We start from the raw sequence: 20,658 nt of genomic DNA on the forward strand, positions 1-20,658 counted from the left end.
TCTCCAAGGAGAACAATCCCAGCTTCTCTAGTCTTGCCACATAACTGAATTCCCTCATCCCTGGTACCATTCTGGTAAATCTCCTCTGCACCCCCTGCAAGGCCTTGACATCCATGCTAAAGAGTGGTGCCAGAATTGGACACAAAACTCTATTTAAATGAGATAAACCCAGAAATATGGCTGGGTTCTGCTGAGCTCAAGTCGGACGCTTGTGATAAGCACACCACCTGATATAAACTGAGATGATTTGGGCTATGATTTCTTGGCAAGTGGCTTCCATAGGTATTTTATGAATAAGTGTCAAAATCTTTTTAATTCGTTTACAAACAAACATGCTTTGTGATGATGTAAATCATATCAAATAACATTGTCTCTCTTGTGTGACATCAACTTAACAAGATCATTATTTAAGCGTTATCATGTTTTTTTACACTTACGTAACTAAGGTACATAAAATCTATTTTGTTGCAACTTTTAGTAATTATATTTCTTCTCTTTCAGTTTTTGAACTTGTGAAACAAGGGTAAGTATTTCTTTTTTTTCGCCTTCCCTTTCTGAACATCTCTTTGATTTCTCTGCATTATTGCCCAATCAAGAAGCCGGGTGAATGATCAGCTTTCAGCCAGTGTTCCTCTTGACCTGCCCCTAATGGCTGTGTAGAGTGGCTTGTGCTGAATCATCCTACAGTTTTATTCCCTTCCCATTTCAGGGAAATGCCTACCCTCTGCTACGTAACAGCCCTCCCATGGATTGCACAAGATCCCAAACTCATTACATATGGAAACACATAGGCATGGCTAACTGTTGCTAAAGTCAAAAGCATTAGCACTAGTGTACTATAGCATTGTTTATCTCCTCTAATTGTATTGGGAATACAATTTGTTACATTAGCCTAAGTATATGTAGTAATATGTGGGATATGTCAATATGTGGGAGTACCTTCACCACACAGACTGCAGCGGTTCAAGGCGGCGGCTCACCCCCACTTTCTGAAGGATAATTAGGGATGGGCAATAAATGCTGGCCTTGCCAGAGGTCCACATCCCATGAGCGAATAAAAAAATATATATATTTTGAATCTTAACGGCTATATATATAAATTACAGAGATTAAAACAATATTACTCTGTTTGATCTCTGGGTAGAGTTCGTAATTAAGTTGGCGGCGTGGTCGTTTTAAGTTTTCTGACAGCTGGGTTTTTTTCTGGATCCTCTGCACTGAGCACAGGAGTCGTTGGATTTTTATGGCCCCTGGCTGGATCCTCACGTCATATATGGAGTTGTTATTCATAAGACCCTCATAGATTTACAAGGTTGTTTTTCAAAGAATTCAAGGTGGCCAGCTCGTTTGACCTTACTCATCTAGCTGTCTTGCCAATGTCCTGTTCTTATCGCTATCTTTGGATTATTGTTCCGCTTTTAATCACATAGCTGTCTTGCCTCACAATGAGGGTGACAAAGTTCAGTCATTAGTCAAAGGTTAACATTTTACAGTTCAGCAAAATAAACAGCACTCTCAGCAAAATAATCAGCACAGCCTGCAGAGCATGATGGTTGAAAGCGTTAAGAAAAACATGTCAATTTGTCCCTATTCCCAATATTCTTACATCTTGCCCCACACCGTTACCTAGCAAAGGCCTGCTGCTCGTCCTCTGCAGCCAGCAGCAGAGAACCCTCCTTAGCTTTTTCTCACCCCATGCATCCAGGCCCTGGTCAGTGTGGCTCTTCAACCAGCAGTGAAGAGTCTGGAAATGGCCTGGGTGACTTCTGATTTCCTCACCCTCCTTTTCTCCATATGGAAAAGCTGCTAATGTCTAGCACCTCCTAGTGGCATTACAAATATCAGAAATGTATCATGTCTCCATTTGTCAGATAAAAATTATTTATTTTAGTGGAAAATTAGAATGCTAAAAGACTTCAGCTGCACCAGTTTGTTTCCAGTTCATTCTATATTGTTTCAGCCCTGTGATGGAGGTGCCAACTAATAAACCCTTGACAGAAGAACAAGCACGATTCTACTTTCAGGACTTGATCATGGGAATTGAATTCTGTAAGTATACGATGTGTTCCTTTGTGTGGCTCTGAATGGGGAGAAAAAAGTGAGACCTTCTGATTAAAACGGTGCTGAAATAGTGTTAACTGTCTGTTTATTTTTTTTTCCTTTCTGCCTTGTCTTGCTACACCGTATACAATCCCTGGCAGGTAAGCAGGTGAACTGCTCCATGTCCTCTGCTTATGCTGCTCTGTAACTGAGTTTTAAGATACGCTTGAGAGTGGTCCAAGATAACTATCCCTCCCTGTGGGATAGTGCATGGCATTCCCATTACAGCATGTCTGAAATTGGTAACTCATCATGTGGGGAATCACAAGCAGAAATCCCCATCCATATAACTATAATGCTCTTAAATAATAGTGTTTTCTTAAATGTATGTGTGCAACATGATCAGAGATAGCTACTATATTTGAAATAGGGTTTTACTGCTTCTTGACTACGGTGATGGTACCTCTACTGAAGCCCAAGTGTCAATTAAGGAAAATATGACAGTCATAAATTGTAGTGTCCAGTTATTTTTGCTTTTAAGAACATAAGAACATAAGAAATAGGAGCAGGAGTAGGCCAATCGGCCCTTCGAGCCTGCTCCGCCATTTAATAAGATCATAGCTGATCTGATCCTAACCTCAAATCTAAATTCATGTCCAATTTCCTGCCCGCTCCCCGTAACCCCTAATTTTGTGGAGCACCTTGAGATGTTTAATTACTTTGAAGGTGTTATATACTGGTGCAAGTTGTTTTTATTCGTAGTAGAGGAGATTGCCATGTGAAATAGATTATTACTCTGTCCCTCCTTCCATGAGCTATGGTGCTGCCAGGTAACTGCCACATTGAAAAGGTCAAGATAGATTTAACCAAAATGTGTTCTGTATGCAGTGCACTATCAAAAGATCATTCATCGTGACATTAAACCTTCCAATCTCCTGGTTGGAGAAGATGGGCACATCAAAATTGCTGATTTTGGAGTTAGCAATCAGTTTGAGGGAACTGACGCTCTTCTGACCAGCAGTGTGGGCACACCTGCATTCATGGCTCCAGAGACCATTTCAGAATCCAGGAAGAATTTTCATGGCAAGGTAAAAAAAAAAGTGGTTAATTTCCTCTGCAACAGAACTGTAAAGTAACCTACAATGTACTTTTATCTGAGATTCTTAAATTTCTACAATTGCCTATTCCAAATTCATATTCTGTTGTGTTTTGTGTTAGAACTGAACTTGAGTCCTGAGGTTGAGCCTATTTTAGTGAAAAGTGTGACTATTTCTTTTATCCATCCCTTTTTAAGCCCTAGTTGCAATTTGTGACTAATCTACTTCAGTGCAAATGCCCTTCGCTTTGTAATGGTCATTTTCAGGTTGGAGAATTTTTTAAAGAAAAAATAAATCACAAATTCACATCGTGGGTCGGAAAGAAAAAGTTCTGCCAATCATTTTTTAGTAGAGATTTAAAACTAGTATTTTGTGCAGGTCTTGACTTTGTGGGATAGACTAATGGTCATGGAGGAAAATCAGCAAGACAAGAAGATTCTCCGCAAAGGCAAAAAATAAGTACTGAAAGAGGCTCTAAGTTGGGAGTGATTTGCTTCTGTGGAATTTTCCTCTTTAGCATAACAAGCTTGAGACCCTACCCTGAACCCTAAATGTGAATGTGTTTTGTTGTTTGCTTTTTATGTGGAGTGCTTTTTTCAGGCTGTTTTTGTGCTGTGTGCTTCATGATTGGGATACTTAGAGTCTCAGACTTTAGGTTCAGGTCTGAAACATGTTCAGATGCATTTTATTTTGGAATCTGATTGTGATTTCTCTAATTAGGCTTTGGACGTTTGGGCGATGGGTGTCACGTTATACTGCTTTGTTTTGGGGCACGTAAGTATAAAATATACTAAATCAATGCTGCATCGTTTAATGCAGCAGTTTTATTACTGGTACATAATTTCACTACTTTGTATTTTAATTTCGTATTTAACCATTAAAATGTGCAGTCGTACTCTTATTTATGTCTTCACTATTTGAAGTTGTATAGTATATCATTTTTTTGTTTTGTGTTGTATTTCTTGATTACCTGACATGTCTACATTTGCAGCCTGTAAAAACTTGGTGAAGGATGTAAAACTGATAAAGCTCTGTTTTTATGATAGTGTCCCTTCATGGATGATCAGATATTAAGTCTGCACAACAAAATTAAGAACCAGCCAGTGGAATTTCCTGAGCAGTGAGTAGTTCGCATTTTTTGAGTTTTTTAATACTTATTTTTTCAATTTAGGTCTGTTTCAGTATGTTTGTTTTTTTCCTAACTTAATTTGTTTGTGAATTTTATTCTCTTTTCATCAGACTTTTTATACTCATTCAATGATTCTGCTTTACAGACTGTGGGAAGGGGCAATGCAATAATTTAATGTGGCAACTGTTGCTACTTTTTGGCTGAAATATTTAAATGTCTTACTTTTGCGAGCTAGGCCAGACCTCTCCGAAGAGCTGAAGGATTTCATTTTTAAAATGTTAGAGAAAAACCCAGAAACCAGAATCACAGTTTCACAGATCAAGGTAGGACAGAAAATCTGCAATATCGTTAATTCAGAATCATTCCGAAGGTTTATTTGTTTGTGTATTTTTAACTCTCACATATGCAGACATCTGTTTCTTTGGAGTGCTCCTTAGTTGCTTGAGATCAAACATTTGTTGAAGAAAGAAGAAATGCTCCATTGATATCACCAAAAGATTGTCACAGAAGTAGCCCTCCTTGATGTGCTGGGAATTTGAGTTATGCCACAACAGTGAAGAACTGCCTTTTAGTTTTCAAAGTAGTCTTGCCTGACTTTTTCTGTTAGTTAATGGCGAACACAGGAATCCTCATTCGAGACTTGTTTTAAAAGATTAAAAGTGACTCTCAATTTTTCTGAAGGCATCAATCCTCAGTGCTGCTATAAGATTTGCTCTGTGACAGTGCTAATCAATCGCAAATGTACAAATGTCCAGGACGTTGCACAGCAACAATTTACTGGAAACTGTAGAAAGCCTCATTCTGTTCTTCAGTTAAACAGATGTAGAAGCGCGCATAAAAAATTACTCAGTAGCTGCAGTACATTATATATAAAGACACATTGCACTCAATTGCAAACATTGGCCAAAATATCAATACTTCTACCTTCTAGGTTCACAAGTTATACTTGCTTTTATAAAAGTGGCAGCTAACACTACAGAAGCTGATTGCAAAACTCTTCTTAAAATGTTGACTATTTTACTATAATTTTTTTTACAATAAACATAAAGTGGAGGAAGTCATTTCATCTGTTGGCTTCCTTTTACTACTGAACTGTAAGATGCCGGTGATGGACTGGGGTTGACAATTGTAAACAATTTTACAACACCAAGTTATAGTCCAGCAATTTTATTTTAAATTCACAAGCTTTCGGAGGCTACCTCCTTCCTCAGGTGAACGATGTGGAAATGAAATCCTCAAAATGAAGTCGCATTTATAATTCACAGAACAATGCTTGGTGATAACAGACAGTTTTTTCAACTGCCCGTTGCCAAGGCAATCAGTGTGCAGACAGACAGGTGTTACCTGCCAGGTCTCAGAATATACAAATCACCAAAAAAAACAACAAACAAAAAAAAACAGAGATAGAGAGGTAGAAACATAGAAAAGACGGCAACTGACCCGTTATATTAAAAACAGATAACATTTGTTCGCTGGTGGGGTAACGTGTAGCGTGACATGAACCCAAGATCCCGGTTGAGGCTGTCCTCATGGGTGCGGAACTTGGCTATCAATTTCTGCTCGACGATTTTGCATTGTCGTGTGTCTCGAAGGCCGCCTTGGAGTACGCTTACCCGAAGGTCGGTGGCTGAATGTCCTTGACTGCTGAAGTGTTCCCCGACTGGGAGGGAACCCTCCTGTTTGGCGATTGTTGCGCGGTGTCCGTTCATCCGTTGTCGCAGTGTCTGCATGGTCTCGCCAATGTACCATGCTCTAGGGCATCCTTTCCTGCAACGTATGAGGTAGACAACGTTGGCCGAGTCACAGGAGTATGAACCATGCACCTGGTGGGTGGTGTCCTCTCGTGTGATGGTGGTATCTGTGTCGATGATCTGGCATGTCTTGCAGAGGTTACCGCGGCAGGGTTGTGTGGTGTCGTGGATGCTGTTCTCTTGAAAGCTAGGTAATTTGCTGCGAACGATGGTCTGTTTGAGGATGGGTGGCTGTAGTGGAGGTGTGGGGATGGCCATAGCGAGGTGTTCGTCGTCATTGATGACATGTTGAAGGCTGCGGAGAACATGGCGTAGTTTCTCCGCTCCGGGGAAGTACTGGACGACAAAGGGTACTCTGTTGGTTGCGTCCCGTGTTAGTCTTCTGAGGAGGTCTATGCGATTTTTTGCTGTGGCCCGTCGGAACTGTCGATCGATGAGTCGAGCGTCATATCCCGTTCTTACTAGGGCGTCTTTCAGCGTCTGTAGGTGTCCATCGCGTTCCTCCTCGTCTGAGCAGACCCTGTGTATTCGCAGGGCCTGTCCATAGGGGATGGCCTCTTTGACGTGGTTAGGGTGGAAACTGGAAAAGTGGAGCATCGTGAGGTTGTCCGTGGGCTTGCGGTAGAGTGAGGTGCTGAGGTGCCCGTCTTTGATGGAGATTCGTGTGTCCAAGAAAGAAACTGATTCTGAGGAGTAGTCCATGGTGAGCTTGATGGTGGGATGGAACTTGTTGATGTTATTGTGTAGTCTCTTCAGTGATTCTTCGCCGTGGGTCCATAGAAAGAAAATGTCGTCGATGTATCTGGTGTATAGTGTTGGTTGGAGGTCTTGTGCAGTGAAGAAGTCCTGCTCGAACTTGTGCATGAAAATGTTGGCGTATTGGGGTGCGAATTTGGTCCCCATGGCTGTTCCGTGTGTTTGGGTAAAGAACTGGTTATTGAAGGTGAAGACATTGTGATCCAGGATGAAGCGGATGAGTTGTAGGATGGCGTCCGGAGATTGGCTGTTGTTGGTGTTGAGTATTGATGCTGTCGCAGCGATGCAGTCATCGTGGGGGATACTGGTGTATAGTGCCGAGACGTCCATCGTGGTGAGAAGTGTTCCTGGTTCAACTGGTCCGTGGGTACTGAGTTTTTGTAGGAAGTCTGTAGTGTCGCGACAGAAGCTGGGGGTTCCCTGTACGATGGGTTTCAGGATGCCCTCGATGTATCCAGAGAGGTTCTCACACAGGGTTCCGTTGCCTTCATTCATTTCCACATCGTTCACCTGAGGAACGAGGTAGCCTCCGAAAGCTTGTGAATTTAAAATAAAATTGCTGGACTATAACTTGGTGTTGTAAAATTGTTTAGAACTGTAAGATGTTTAGTCTTTATTCCATGCACCAAAACATCATGTTACAAAGGATATTCAAATTATGAATGAGGTGGAACCATCCTAGCATAAGTCCACAGCCTCAGGAAAAGAAGAGGTTAAGGAGGGGAGAAGGTGGGGAAAAGGGCAAGTTTGTAATTTTTGTAATTTCAACTAGGGATATGCTTTTATGATTTATATATTAAACACATGGAACACTACCTATTTCTTTGTAAACATAAATTGTTTTTAAAACTAGGCATATTTGCATGCTGGCATTTTAGCTTGACAATTTCAGCACGGTGAAGAATTTAGACAGCTCAACTATTTGGTTATTTTACTGCTCCTCCCCCAAACACATTACATCATGCATTGTCCCAAGATCAGAAAAGCAATAATGGACCTATTTGCCAAGCTCTACCACGATCTCGAGTGTTGACCAACCTTCAAGTCTTACTGCCATTGGGAAGTGCTTCACTTCTGCTAAGTACCTCTCCCAAACAAACTGGCTGATTCTTACACCCATTGGTATTTGGCTAATGAAACTGCAGGGTAAAGGCCATGGGGTAAAAATTAAAGGCCCTGCTCCTATTACATCTGAAAGCAGTTTTCTTCCCTGTAAATTGATGGTCAGTTCAATAAAATGTAGGCAAGCACATATTCTGAAATAGATCAGGCCGGAATTTGGTAGCTGTTCTTACGTAACTGATTGTCATGGTTTTTCAACAAGTTCTTGTGTTATTGCAAGTTATTTCTGACATACTGTTTCACAGGAAATTGCCAAAGTGCAGGATTGTGTTGACAGTTGCCTTTCTGTAGAAAGGCAAAATTTAAACTCTTCCTATTTCCATATTATATATTTGCACAGAAATTGAAGTAGTTATTACTTGAGTTTCATAGTTATTGAAATATTGTAAATATCTAAAATTATGCTGATGAATTTACTTTCATGGTTGTTTTTTTAACTTACAGTTACATCCATGGGTGACAAGACATGGTGCTGAAGCACTTCCTACAGAAGATGAGAATTGTACACTTGTTGAGGTGACTGAAGAGGAGGTAGAGAATTCTGTCAAACATATTCCAAGCCTAGCAACAGTGGTAAGAGACTATATTAATTTAATAGGCCACTGAGAATAAGCCACTACATGTCCAATGAATATTATCCATTCTCATGAAGTCTGTATAATATGCACTTGCTGAGGGCCAGCCATAGATTACTGGTACATCTGATGAGTCTTTGGTGCCCTTTACACAGCTGAGTACTTACTGGAGTGAGCCAGTAGAGATTCTTCACTTCAGTGTATGTCTCTAAAGCAGAGTCCAGAAGATGTCAGAAATGTAGATTGTGGTAGTAGTTGTCATATTCATCATCATTTGCAAGGATTTGATCAGTCGAATATCTATTTCTAAATCAGCTCAATTCCAAAAATGGGCCAAAAAAAAATTTTGTAAGGACAACTAAAATCCCTGGGGACACTAGTTATTTCAGGTCAATACATACACAGAAGAAAACTTTTCTTCCTGCTCCCTCTTTTTTCACCTGTACCAGCATTGAAGAAATTTTAAAATCTGCCATTCATATTTCTGTAGTTCAATAATGTAGCAGGCCTGTTTCTATCTTGCATGCATTCAAAAACTAGTTCAAACAGAACTTAATAGTTTTCACAATTACATGATGAAATTGAAGTAGAAAATTGTACTAGATGGGCAAATGGATCAATAATGCCCCAAATTACTACATTAATTAAAACAGTTTTTCATAGTAACTTTACCCACAAATGATTATTGCTACAGGTCGATAGTACTGCTTTTTTTTCTCCAAATGAATGACAAATGTCACTGTTAAACTAGATTGTCTCTTAGGTAAAAGGAGGGCCTGAATTGTATAGAGGAATGTTTTCAATCATTTGCCTTCAAATGCGACTTCCATACAAGATGTTACAAAATTGATGTTTTTTCACAGATTCTTGTTAAAACAATGCTTCGAAAACGTTCCTTTGGGAATCCTTTTGAGGGAAATAGGCGAGAGGAACGATCTTTGACTACATCAGGAAACCTTCTTATGTAAGTAGATTATCTGAATTTTTATTCATCGATGTTTTAATGTTGATTTAAAAATGAGAGCCATTCTCCTAAGCTTTGCATGGATTTACATCTTCAGAAACATTAAGCTAAACACATTTTGCAGTACTTTGCTGGTAATTTAACAGCTTGTTTAATTTCCTTTAACAGAATTGTTTATTAAAATCTTGATTTATCCAATTCTATTTTTTTAAACACTTCAGTGCTTTACAGGAAGCAAGCTATTTTTTAAATAAAGGTGCAGTGCAGTATTTATTCTTGGCTGGTAAAAGAATTGTACTCTAAGAGGCAGAAATTGTACTTGGGGACAGTAAATCCCAGATTGGTATGTTACTTTGAAGATTCATTCAGCAATTCCTGAGAATATGCACTTGATGATATACACTGTTTACAGGAGCCCCTCTAGGTTTGCATATAGTACTAAACCACACCAAGCTTTTCATTTAGTAATTATAAATTTTGTGTGGCAAGTTAAGTGAAACTAGGGGAAATTCCAGAATTGTTCTTCAAACTTCACTGTTTCATGTTTTCATAAGTTATTTTTACAATATTGTGTTCTAAAATACAATTCTAAACATGGATGTGGTTGGCTAACAGGCCTCAAAATAGAAACATTTCTGGTGAAATTCATAACTTTGAAAATAAGAAAGAACTTCCTGTTCGAAACATAAAATTAATTTGATAGGGTTCATTTTGAGGGAAGGTATTGTTTTAGTTCTGTAATTCCAGAGCTTGTTAATGGTTGGAATGAACATAGTAATAAGTTTGACAGCATGCACCTATATGAGCTCTTGTGACTGAAAAACTATATTTTTGGACTGTTTGCTAGTGCTAAAAAGAACAGCTCCACCCTAAGTGGAATTATGGAAGATTTTATGGTTACTACTTGGAGGCATGTTTTGTTTAACTGCAGCTAACCAAAGCTATGATTCTTAAAAATTATTCAAAGGCTTCCTGCACGTTATCAACATTTCTGTGCTGCAGTCACATGATGTTACACAATTGAAGATTTTTTATTATGAATCCTTGAACTCTCCTGTCATGTAGCATAAAAAGTACCATGATCTTGAAACAATTGTTATGGTTCACAATGGCAGACGGTACAGCACTGATAAAATAATAAGCAAGTGAACAAATAACCTACCTTGCAAACATAATATAAAACAACAGTTCTACTGTAACATAATCTCAGCCGTCTGAAGGCTACATAAACACTATGGGGATGATTTTAAGCCCCAAAAACGGGTGGGTTGGGGGCAGGAGGGTGTTGAAAATAGTTGTTTTTTGGGTCGCGACCGCAACCCAGCTTTATTTCCGGGTTTAACGTCGGCGCATAAAAGTACAGGCTTCCCACTGGGGATGCAGAGTCCAAAAATTTTGCGATTGCGACCCAAAAAAACAACTGTTTTCAACTCCCACCCGCCTGCAACCCATCTGTTTTTGGGGTTTAAAATCACCCAATGTCTCTCGATTGTATTACAGCCATTGTATGCTGCAGCCCAGCTTTTGGTTTGCACGTATAAGATGTCACAGCCTGGTATTTCAGGCTAGAGTTTATGGTTGCCTGACAATTGAGCTCGCTGGATGGGTGAATTTTATCCATTTGTAGTTAGCCTGCTAAATTAAGTCCCAAAGGAAGTGTGGTATTCGGTCTTGCAGGTTTGAGGCAGTGGACAAAATAAAACTGTTTGTTTCATCCCGGAAAACTCTGCTAATTTATTAGAGAACCACATGAGCTTTCCTAACTGGAGGAAGATGTGTGATGGTGAGAAAGCTACAAAGGAGTAAAATGAAAAAAAAGAGGACAGGAAAATCTGTGTGATTAATCCAAGTTTTGAAAACTAGAGTGAAATTACGTATTTTTCCGGCCTTGGTAATGTGCCCAGCAAAATCTTACAGCATCTAATTTTGTGATAAATTGGAATTTCTGTTGCTATCATGTTTTAATACTTTGTCTTTTAAAAAAATGTCAGTTCCACCATTCCCCAGACAGCAGATTCCTGATCTGACGAATGAAAATGGAGGCCAGATATTCCACCTCCGTAACACCCCTCCCAAGATAAAGGAAGAATCACAGGCTGAGTTACTATGAATGCACATGTCCTACCAGCTGGATGTAGAGTGGAATGGATAGAGATTTGGAAGCAATTAGACCTGAAAGGGGGAAGGATAAATAAAGTTCAAAAAGGAGACACTGGAAGATTTCTTTTTAAATCTAAAACTGTTTGAATAAAACTGAAATATTCAGCAGCTTCCTAATATTTTTTTGTTTGGCTGACTCCCAAATACTGGAAGTGCTTTTCTCATTACAGCAGGATAGGTCTCATTACAGCAGGACTGCATATCACAGAAATAGTGATGTACAATTTTTCAGGGCACAACTGTTGAAAAGCATCATGCCATTATATTAATCGTCTTAAATCTAGAGGAAATAGATGACATTTCTGACATAATCAGCTTTTCTCAGCTACACAAGGAAGCTGGCTTCATGCAGTGATAGACAAATTATCAGTTTATCACAGCTGAGGTTAATGCTTACGTTGCTTAATCATACAGAGCAGGAAAGTCCCAGTTTTAATTTTTGATGTGTGCTATGTTGGCTGATCTCAGTGGGGGTTTTACATAAGAACATAAGAAATAGGAGCAGGAATAGGCCATAATGCCCCTCGAGCCTGCTCCACCATTCAATAGATTATGGCTCATCTTCGACCTCAACTCCACTTTCCCACCCGATCCCCCTATCCCTTGAACATTCCCACATACTCCTACAGTGTGTTAGCACTGGTAGGAGAGAGAAGGGAAAAGTTGGTCAGTGTTCTCCCTCCTCATCGATTTCCAGTGTGCACGAGAGTAGATATCAGGATCGGCTTCAGCTGTCTTGGACCCACCATCTGCTAGCCTGCTGACTCTCACTCTTCAGGTTCATGTACAAAAATGGCCACTTGTGCAATGTGCAACCTGTGAACCGTACCCAGCGTGAGTCACGGCCTTCAGGAGAGAAAGGGGTAAAAAATGAGAAGTTAGGTTCAAGAAGGAGGAACTATATTTAGCATGTCTTATCTCTAATTTTAGCAGAACTGGAAGTAGCAGTATTAACCTTAGGAAAAATCAATTTGAAGCAAGGCATTGAGTCAGAGAAGTGACAAAACCAGACTAGACTTGCCTTGCTGGAATCACTTTAAAAATGGAAGCCCTATGTTGTGATGATTTTTTCTCTTGTAACGATGATTGACCTTTATGGGAACAAAGGAAAAAAATATTGAAAACATGCTAGTGAAAAACGTGTTACTTCCAGATTTGCTGAAACAGCAAAAGAACAAAAACAGAATCTATGGTGAAGTCAGCCTATCCCATAAAAGACCAATCAAATCTGACATAATCCTAGGGTGGACAAATATCACAGCATGCTTAGTTGCATTTTAGATGCCCTTTAAATAGTTACAGTTGATTTTCCCTTTTCAGTTAACTCTTTCTTTTAACTCTGCCACTTTATTTCTTAAACTTTTTCTTATTCGTTTATGGGATGTGGGCGTCACTGGCAAGGCTGGCATTTATTGCCCATCCCTAATTGCCCTCGAGAAGGTGGTGGTGAGCTGCCTTCTTGAACCGCTGCAGTCCATGTGGTGAAGGTTCTCCCACAGTGCTGTTAGGAAGGGAGTTCCAGAATTTTGACCCAGAGACGATGAAGGAACAGCGATATATTTCCAAGTCGGGGTGGTGTGTGACTTGGAGGGGAACGTGCAGGTGGTGTTGTTCCCATGTGCCTGCTGCCCTTGTCCTTCTAGATGGTAGAGGTCGCGGGTTTTCGAGGTGCTGTTGAAGAAGCCTTGGCGAGTTGCTGCAGTGCATCCTGTAGATGGTACACACTGCAGCCACGGTGCGCCGGTGGTGAAGGGAGTGAATGTTTAGGGTGGTGGATGGGGTGCCAATCAAGTGGGCTGCTTTGTCCTGGATGGTGTTGAGCTTCTTGAGTGTTATTGGAGCTGCACTCATCCAGGCAAGTGGAGAGTATTCCATCACACTCCTGACTTGTGCCTTGTAGGTGGTGGCAAGGATTTGGGGAGTCAGGAGGTGAGTCACTCGCCGCAGAATCTGACCTGCTCTTGTAGCCATAGTGTTTATGTGGCTGGTCCAGTTAAGTTTCTGGTCAATGCGGACCCCCAGGATGTTGATGGTGGGGGATTCGGTGATGGTATTAAATTAAATTAAAAAGCTCAATCTATTTCTGCAGATATTTAGCATTTTGGTTACTTTATTTGGAGAAGTTTAAGAATAGAAATGTTACCGTGATACATGAGTTACATATTGCTGCAGTCTGATGGGCTACAGATTCATACTTTCACTCTGTACACAGTTTCTGGCTTTGACCGTGCTGTCAGAGATGTTGAGTGAAGGTCAGGTGCTTCTCCCAAGAGAAGCAGTGAACAAAAAACAGGAGGAGAATCAATATGGCTGCTGTTGTAGACTTCCTAATAACCAGAATTGACATTGACAAGGACTTGGAGACAAATTACGTCACTGCCCTTTTAGTCAGAGAATGATGCACAGCAGAGGAAGATGTTAAGAAAGGGACTGAGTGTTGTATTGTATTAGACCTGGGCCTTTCTCTTCTGGCACCTGGGTTTACATCCAACTTACTGATAGGATGCAAGTCCCTTGTGTCTGCCAGCTGTAAAGGGCCCGTGCGAAATAACTTTGAGCATCTAGTTCCTTGTAGTTATGAGCACGCAGCAAAAAAAAGTGCCTAATTCCGGACCAATTGTCACTAAATTTGCAGGATCAATCACAGAGACCATAGAATAGGAAATGGAAAAATGTCACATTGCTGCGGTAGGGGATTCTCATATACAGGCTGAGGCACATTGTTGAGCAGAGTAGAGGAAGCTTAACTCTGCATCTAAATGTGCGATGCTTGATCTGAGAGTGCTTGATCCCTCAGCTTCATGAGCAAAATATGAACATTTCAAAGTGGAGAAGAATTTTCTGATATCAGTCCTAAAGTTACCTTTTATTAGTTTGAAATCATGTCCCCTAGTTCTACTTCCACAGTTTAATTTGAAGTTTACTCTCTTCCTCTAGAAGATCACCCTCTCAGATACCTCCTTTCTAATCTGAAAAGTTTCTCTCTATTTTTTTTTATTAGTTCATGGGATGTGGGCGTCGCAGGCAAGGCCAGCATTTATTGCCCATCCCTAATTGCCCTTGAGAAGGTGGTGGTGAGCCGCCTTCTTGAACTGCTGCAGTCCGTGTGGTGAAGATTCTCCCACAGTGCTGTTAGGAAGGGAGTTCCAGGATTTTGACCCAGCGACGATGAAGGAACGGCGATATATTTCCAAGTTGGGATGGTGTGTGACTTGGAGGGGAATGTGCAGGTGGTGGTGTTCCCATGTGCCTGCTGCCCTTGTCTTTCTAGATGGTATAGGTCGCAGGTTTGGGAGGTGCTGCAGTGCAACCTGTGGATGGTACAAGCTACAGCAATGGTGCGCCGGTGGTGAAGGGAGTGAATGTTTAGGGTGGTGGATGGGGTGCCAATCAAGCGGGCTGCTTTGTCCTGGATGGTGTTGAGCTTCTTGAGTGTTATTGGAGCTGCACTCATCCAGGCAAGTGGAGAGTATTCCATCACACTCCTGACTTATGCCTTGTAGATGGTGGCAAGGCTTTGGGGAGTCAGGAGGTGAGTCACTCGCTGCAGAATACCCAGCCTCTGACCTGCTCTTGTAACCACAGTATTTATGTGGCTAGTCCAGTTAGGTTTCTGGTCAATGGTGACCCCCAGGATGTTGATGGTGGGGGATTCGGCGATGGTAATGCCGTTGAATGTCAACTGGAGGTGGTTAGACTCTCTCTTGTTGGAGATAGTCATTGCCTGGCACTTGTCTGGCGCGAATGTTACTTGCCAGTTATCAGCCCAAGCCTGGATGTTGTCCAGGTCTTGCTGCATGTGGGCACGGACTGCTTCATTATCTGAGGGTTTGTGAATAGAACTGAACACTGTGCAATCATCAGCGAACATCCCCATTTCTGACCTTATGATGGATGGAAGGTCATTGATGAAGCAGCTGAAGATGGTTGGGCCTAGGACACTGCCCTGAGGAACTCCTGCAGCAATGCCCTGGGGCTGAGATGATTGGCCTCCAACAACCACTACCATCTTCCTTTGTGCTACGTATGACTCCAGCCATTGGAGAGTTTTCCCTCTGATTCCCATTGACTTCAATTTTACTAGGGCTCCTTGGTGCCACACTCGGTCAAATGCTGCCTTCATGTCAAGGGCATTCACTCGCACCTCACCTCTGGAATTCAGCTCTTTTGTCTATGTTTGGACCAAGGCTGTGATGAGGTCTGGAGCCGAGTGGTCCTCGCGGAACCCAAACTGAGCATCGGTGAGCTGGTTATTGGTGAGTAAGTGCCGTTTGATAGCGCTGTCGACGACACCTTCCATCACTTTGCTGATGATTGAGAGTAGACTGATGGGGCGGTAATTGGCTGGATTGGATTTGTCCTGCTTTTTGTGGACTTTTGTTATAACTCCTTACTGAGGGGATTAGCTCCATGGCTCTTCTCTGCATTGCCTCCAGAACCTGAATGTCTTTCTTAATTCTTGGCAACCACAACTGAAAGCAGTATTCAAGATGCAGTCTGACCAGAGCATTTTAAAGTTTGATCATTGCCTCCTCAGACTTATGTTCCACTGTTTTGGATATGTTGAACAAAATTCCATTGGCTTTGTTGTTTGCTGCCCTGCATCTGTTTGACATGTTTAGCATTGAATCTACTAAGACTCCTCCGTCTCTTTCAGCTCTCTTTTGGTATTTCAACACCTTCGTGATGTAGATGTGTTATCTATTTTTCCTTCCTATTTGTAGCAATTTACACTTTTTTTTGAAGGAAGTTGGTTAGGCAGTATCTCCCACTCCTGAAAGCATGCTGACAGTTGTTAACTACGTTATTGTTGTACAGATAATCCTTGAGTTTATTCCTGATAATTGATTCCATTATTTTACATGGAATGGAAGTGAGACTAATGTAGTTGCCTGTGTCTGTTTTGTCTCCCTTTTTGAACATAGGCATCATATTAGTGTGTTTTCGATCTGCTTGTACCTCCTTAGTGTCCATTGACTCCCATATAATGATTGTCAGTACCTCAGATCTCCTGCCTAGTCTCTCTCAGCACATATATGTTAATTTCTATTGACAGGAGCAATAGAAATTAAGACAACTTTAGCATTTCCCATTTAAAAAAAAAATCAACTGAGAGAGACACGTGTCGAATGACAAGTCTTTAGTCTCTCATCAATCAACCTAGTACAAGTTTGCTGCTTCTGCAGATTTCATTGGTACTTATTCTAGAATTGGTATCAGATACAGAACAAAATAATTTAATCATTAAAATTAATTTGGATTCAAGAATATTTGATCAAACTTTTGTTTTTGTTTGAGGTACAATCTAAACAATACCATTAAGCTGGCATTTTTGTAAGCATTTTAATCCCCTACTTCTCAACATTGTGTTCGTATACGTTAATAAAATGTATTTGCTTTCTTATTTTTGTAAGGATTTTCAGTGCAGCTTCACTAGAGCCACATGGGACATAGCCTTCATAAAAACACCCTGTTGTCCTGTGAGCTTTCCCAACCTCAGAGGTCTCCTTTTCAAGTGATCAAGTGTTTTTAAATATAAAAGAGATCTAATGTTTCTAAAGTTTGTCTATTCTAGAAAATATGTTGATCTAACTAAAAGCGTTGCCTAAAGTATAATATCTGTGATTATTAAGTTAACAGAATGCCACTGTGTGTAGAATGTAGTTCATAATTCATCATAGAATTGAGGTATCTGTTGTCAAACACTTGTTCATTCTTGTGTAAACTTTCCCCTAATTTCCAGAAAAAACAAGTCAGGAAATGTGAAATACTGCTACTTACATAGTAGCCAAAGGTAAAATACTTAACTTGAGTGTGTAAGCCTGCAAGTTATTCCGTGCAACTAATAACTTTAATTGCAATATGTTTTCAGCCATAATGTGTGACCCAAGACATTAAAGGGTATCCATTCAAAAATCCAAAAGAAAGTTTTTTTTCCTCCCCGAGACTCTTCTCGATTCATGTAAAGAATTGTCTTCTATAGAAGATTTCACACACATGCCTTTTCCTATATTAAACATGTTATGTCTAATATTTGCAATGAACATCTAGCGTAGGCGTGGTCAAGCACTTTGTCTTTCTCGGCCGTTTAGTTGTGTCCCATGGAGCACATTGGACCGCATATAAAGTTTAAATCAGTGTTCCCAATAATTTGCATATAAACCTCAAACCTGAGCTGGCGCTAACATATTCTGGTGTTCTGATTCAGGATTTATCCAGCAGTGAGCCAACAGTGCTAAGAACAGACCGTTGTAAACCTCCAGGCCATCAAGATTCAAACAGGACAAACCAGCAAATAAAAAATACAAGTGCAAATAGATTTGAGTTGCCCGGCTTAATGGGCCCATGGACTCCAAATGGCCCACAAAGCACTACTGTTCTAATATTACTGATTAGTCCATGGTACATCTGGTTAGCAAAAGCCAATCAGGTTATTGAAAAAAGCAATTCAGCCCATTTTCAGCCACAATGATAGTGCCCATTTCCCCATTAGGTTAATCTAACATTTTGTCCAATCTGCAAGCCCTCTGCTCCATGACTCAGTCTGGCCTCTCCCTCCACTTCAGTCCACCCCAAGTATTCTGGCTTTTTGGCCTTCCTCTAACTAAGGCCCATCTGTGGTATTCTGGCTTAGGCCTTGCCTACTTGATCCCAAATGCAGCACCTTAAGTGCAGCAGCCAGCTCCCATCATGGGACCAATTCAATTCAGAATGCAGCAGTTGATTTCTTGCCTGGCTGAACCTTACCCTGACTGCAGTAGCCACCTCCCCAATTGGCCCAACTTGACCCTGAGTGCAATAGCCAGCTGTTTGCCTGACTCACCTTCCCACGTGATTTGAGTACTCATATTCACACGGTATATGCGTGTGCACTTTAACCTTTTTGTGCCTTTGTTGGTAAAATAATAAGACGAAAAGCAGAGTGTGAGATTATTTTTTCATCGTTGTGAGTGCTTTACTTCCTTGGTTATTGAATGGTGATAGATGTTTGTTAAGTAAATAAACACGTGAAGTACATTGACCTGTATTGTTTGAGTGTATGTAAGGTGTTTTCTACTAAAATTAGTGCAGTATGTCTGTAGCAAGTGTTGCCATAGCCACACTGTGCCTAGTCAGTGATTTCTATTGGACAACACTGCACCAGGCCCAATACCCCCCTTCCCCCACAGTCTCCCTTGGAGAGTGAAGTTTCCAATTATGTCAACTTGGAAACATTGTTTATCCTTTTACTGGAATGGATCACACATTATTTAAGATGGCAGTAATTTCTGGGGATGAGTTATATACTGTGGTCTTTGCCTGCATGGTGCTTACTAAAGCATGCTTTAAACTTTGAGAAATACCATACGAATGGCACATCCAGTCTTTACAACATTGGTAGCATGGTGCTTATTGCTTGCATGTACAAGTTTGTATTTTTCCAGTGATTACTTGTTATAAAGAGGTATCTTAATTGTCATTGTAAATCAATCTGACAATGGGACAAATTCACTGGTGATATTGTAAACCACTGTGCTTTGGAAGGTTTGATGTGCATTTAATATCTGGCAACGTTCCCAGACAGAATTCAGGATTTTGGCTGTATGCAGGGAAGCCTGGGACTATTTGTTTTATCTGATCTTTATTTGATTGTTCTCTCTATTATTATTTCTATGTGCCTTTTTTCTGTCCTTTACTTATTTGATTGGTTTCATTTTATTCTTGCAAATTGATTTTCAAATCAACTCCACAGGTCATTGGTAAGTTCCGTAATAGGTATTTGAATAATGTACTTTGTGACCAGCAATGATTTTATTTGTATATATAATATATCAAATAGCAAATGTATATTGTTTTAAAGTTTGTGCTTCAAGTGTTTCTTGGTGATCGAAAATGTACTTTTAACAGTGTCTTTTTTTTTGTGAATATGTCTCTTATCAGCACAAGTTCACAAGTTTGGAGCCTTTTCCCAGCCTCTAACAACGTTACTATTAATGGTGTGCAAGAGTAGGCTGATGTGATTCAACTGCCAGTTCTTCCCCTTTTCCTCTCTATCTGGAAAGAACCAAGGTTCCACACAATATTTCCCTATATCCCAACTGACAATGAGGATAACTGCACGGAGAACTGCATGGAAACCCAATGTTCCTCCACTTCATGCACAACACATTGGAGCGCCAGTGCACTACATCATCACAATGTTTGAAACTTAGAACTTTAATGAGAGGCTGCCACCTGGTTACTATTATTTTGTATTTCACTGCTCTTTTTCCATTTCCAAATGTTTGTTTATATAAAGTATATAGAAAGCTACAGTGAACACAGGAAAGATTATGTATTTAAACTAAAATCCTCAATATCGACCACGTCCTTCAAGTGCTGCAAGAGAAAGCAAAGAAGTTTAGCAACAATAGACAACCAAGATGTGTCAGACAGGCAACCGCAGAATACAGTGGATGCAAATGTCACTGTAACATGATTCATTTACCCACCATTTGTGATAATACTGCCAACACCAGCATATCTAGTGTTCCCGTTAGCAAAAATGTTCACCACATACCAGGTATTAAGGGGAATGCTAAATGCAATAGAGAATTACAGAACATGGGAAAAAACAATGGAGAAACAACAATGTTCAGTTGAATGTCCAAAATGTTATAGTTCACTGTGGAAAAAAATCTGTAGTGTTTGATTTTCTGGGTCTTTTGTATATGGTGCTGAAATAATGCAGCAGTTTGCAAGACGCAAAATGTATGTTGCATTTTGCTTTGTGCTGTTATGACATAATGTCTGTCTAGTGCTTAAAGTTCAGTCAGCAGTCTTATAAAATTTAGCTACTTACAAATCTGTCTTTCCACATTCAGAGTTACTGGCAAATTCAAACTCTGTGCGTGAAAAGTAATTAACTACAATTTATGCACAATAAATGCATTCTGTTTACAAAGTATAATCGTTTGTCATCCAGGGGACACTTTAAAGTGTCGCTATTATTTAAAAAAAAGAGAACATATAACAATTGTACAAAGTGATAGAAGCTTAACGTACAACTCAATTCATTTATTCAAACACAGTCTTTTGCCTAGTG

General features: G+C 40.3%; 1 protein-coding gene across 2 annotated transcripts in view; it reads left to right on the top strand.

Moving 5' to 3' along the window:
* LOC137342131 (calcium/calmodulin-dependent protein kinase kinase 2-like) overlaps positions 1-20,658 on the top strand; it is a 90,277-nt gene that overhangs the window by 65,164 nt on the left and 4,455 nt on the right. Inside the window, exons 8-16 of one of the 2 annotated variants that reach the window (XM_068005818.1) lie at positions 502-523; positions 1,961-2,049; positions 2,929-3,128; positions 3,858-3,911; positions 4,184-4,257; positions 4,502-4,589; positions 8,340-8,468; positions 9,334-9,434; positions 17,338-17,388. In XM_068005818.1, coding sequence (XP_067861919.1) covers positions 502-523; positions 1,961-2,049; positions 2,929-3,128; positions 3,858-3,911; positions 4,184-4,257; positions 4,502-4,589; positions 8,340-8,468; positions 9,334-9,434; positions 17,338-17,388 — 808 coding nt within the window. The remainder of the gene's footprint in view (positions 1-501; positions 524-1,960; positions 2,050-2,928; positions 3,129-3,857; positions 3,912-4,183; positions 4,258-4,501; positions 4,590-8,339; positions 8,469-9,333; positions 9,435-17,337; positions 17,389-20,658) is intronic. The other variant, XM_068005819.1, reaches the window with a different exon arrangement.

This window comes from Heptranchias perlo, chromosome 25, assembly GCF_035084215.1.
Source record: "Heptranchias perlo isolate sHepPer1 chromosome 25, sHepPer1.hap1, whole genome shotgun sequence".
NCBI lineage: Eukaryota > Metazoa > Chordata > Chondrichthyes > Hexanchiformes > Hexanchidae > Heptranchias > Heptranchias perlo.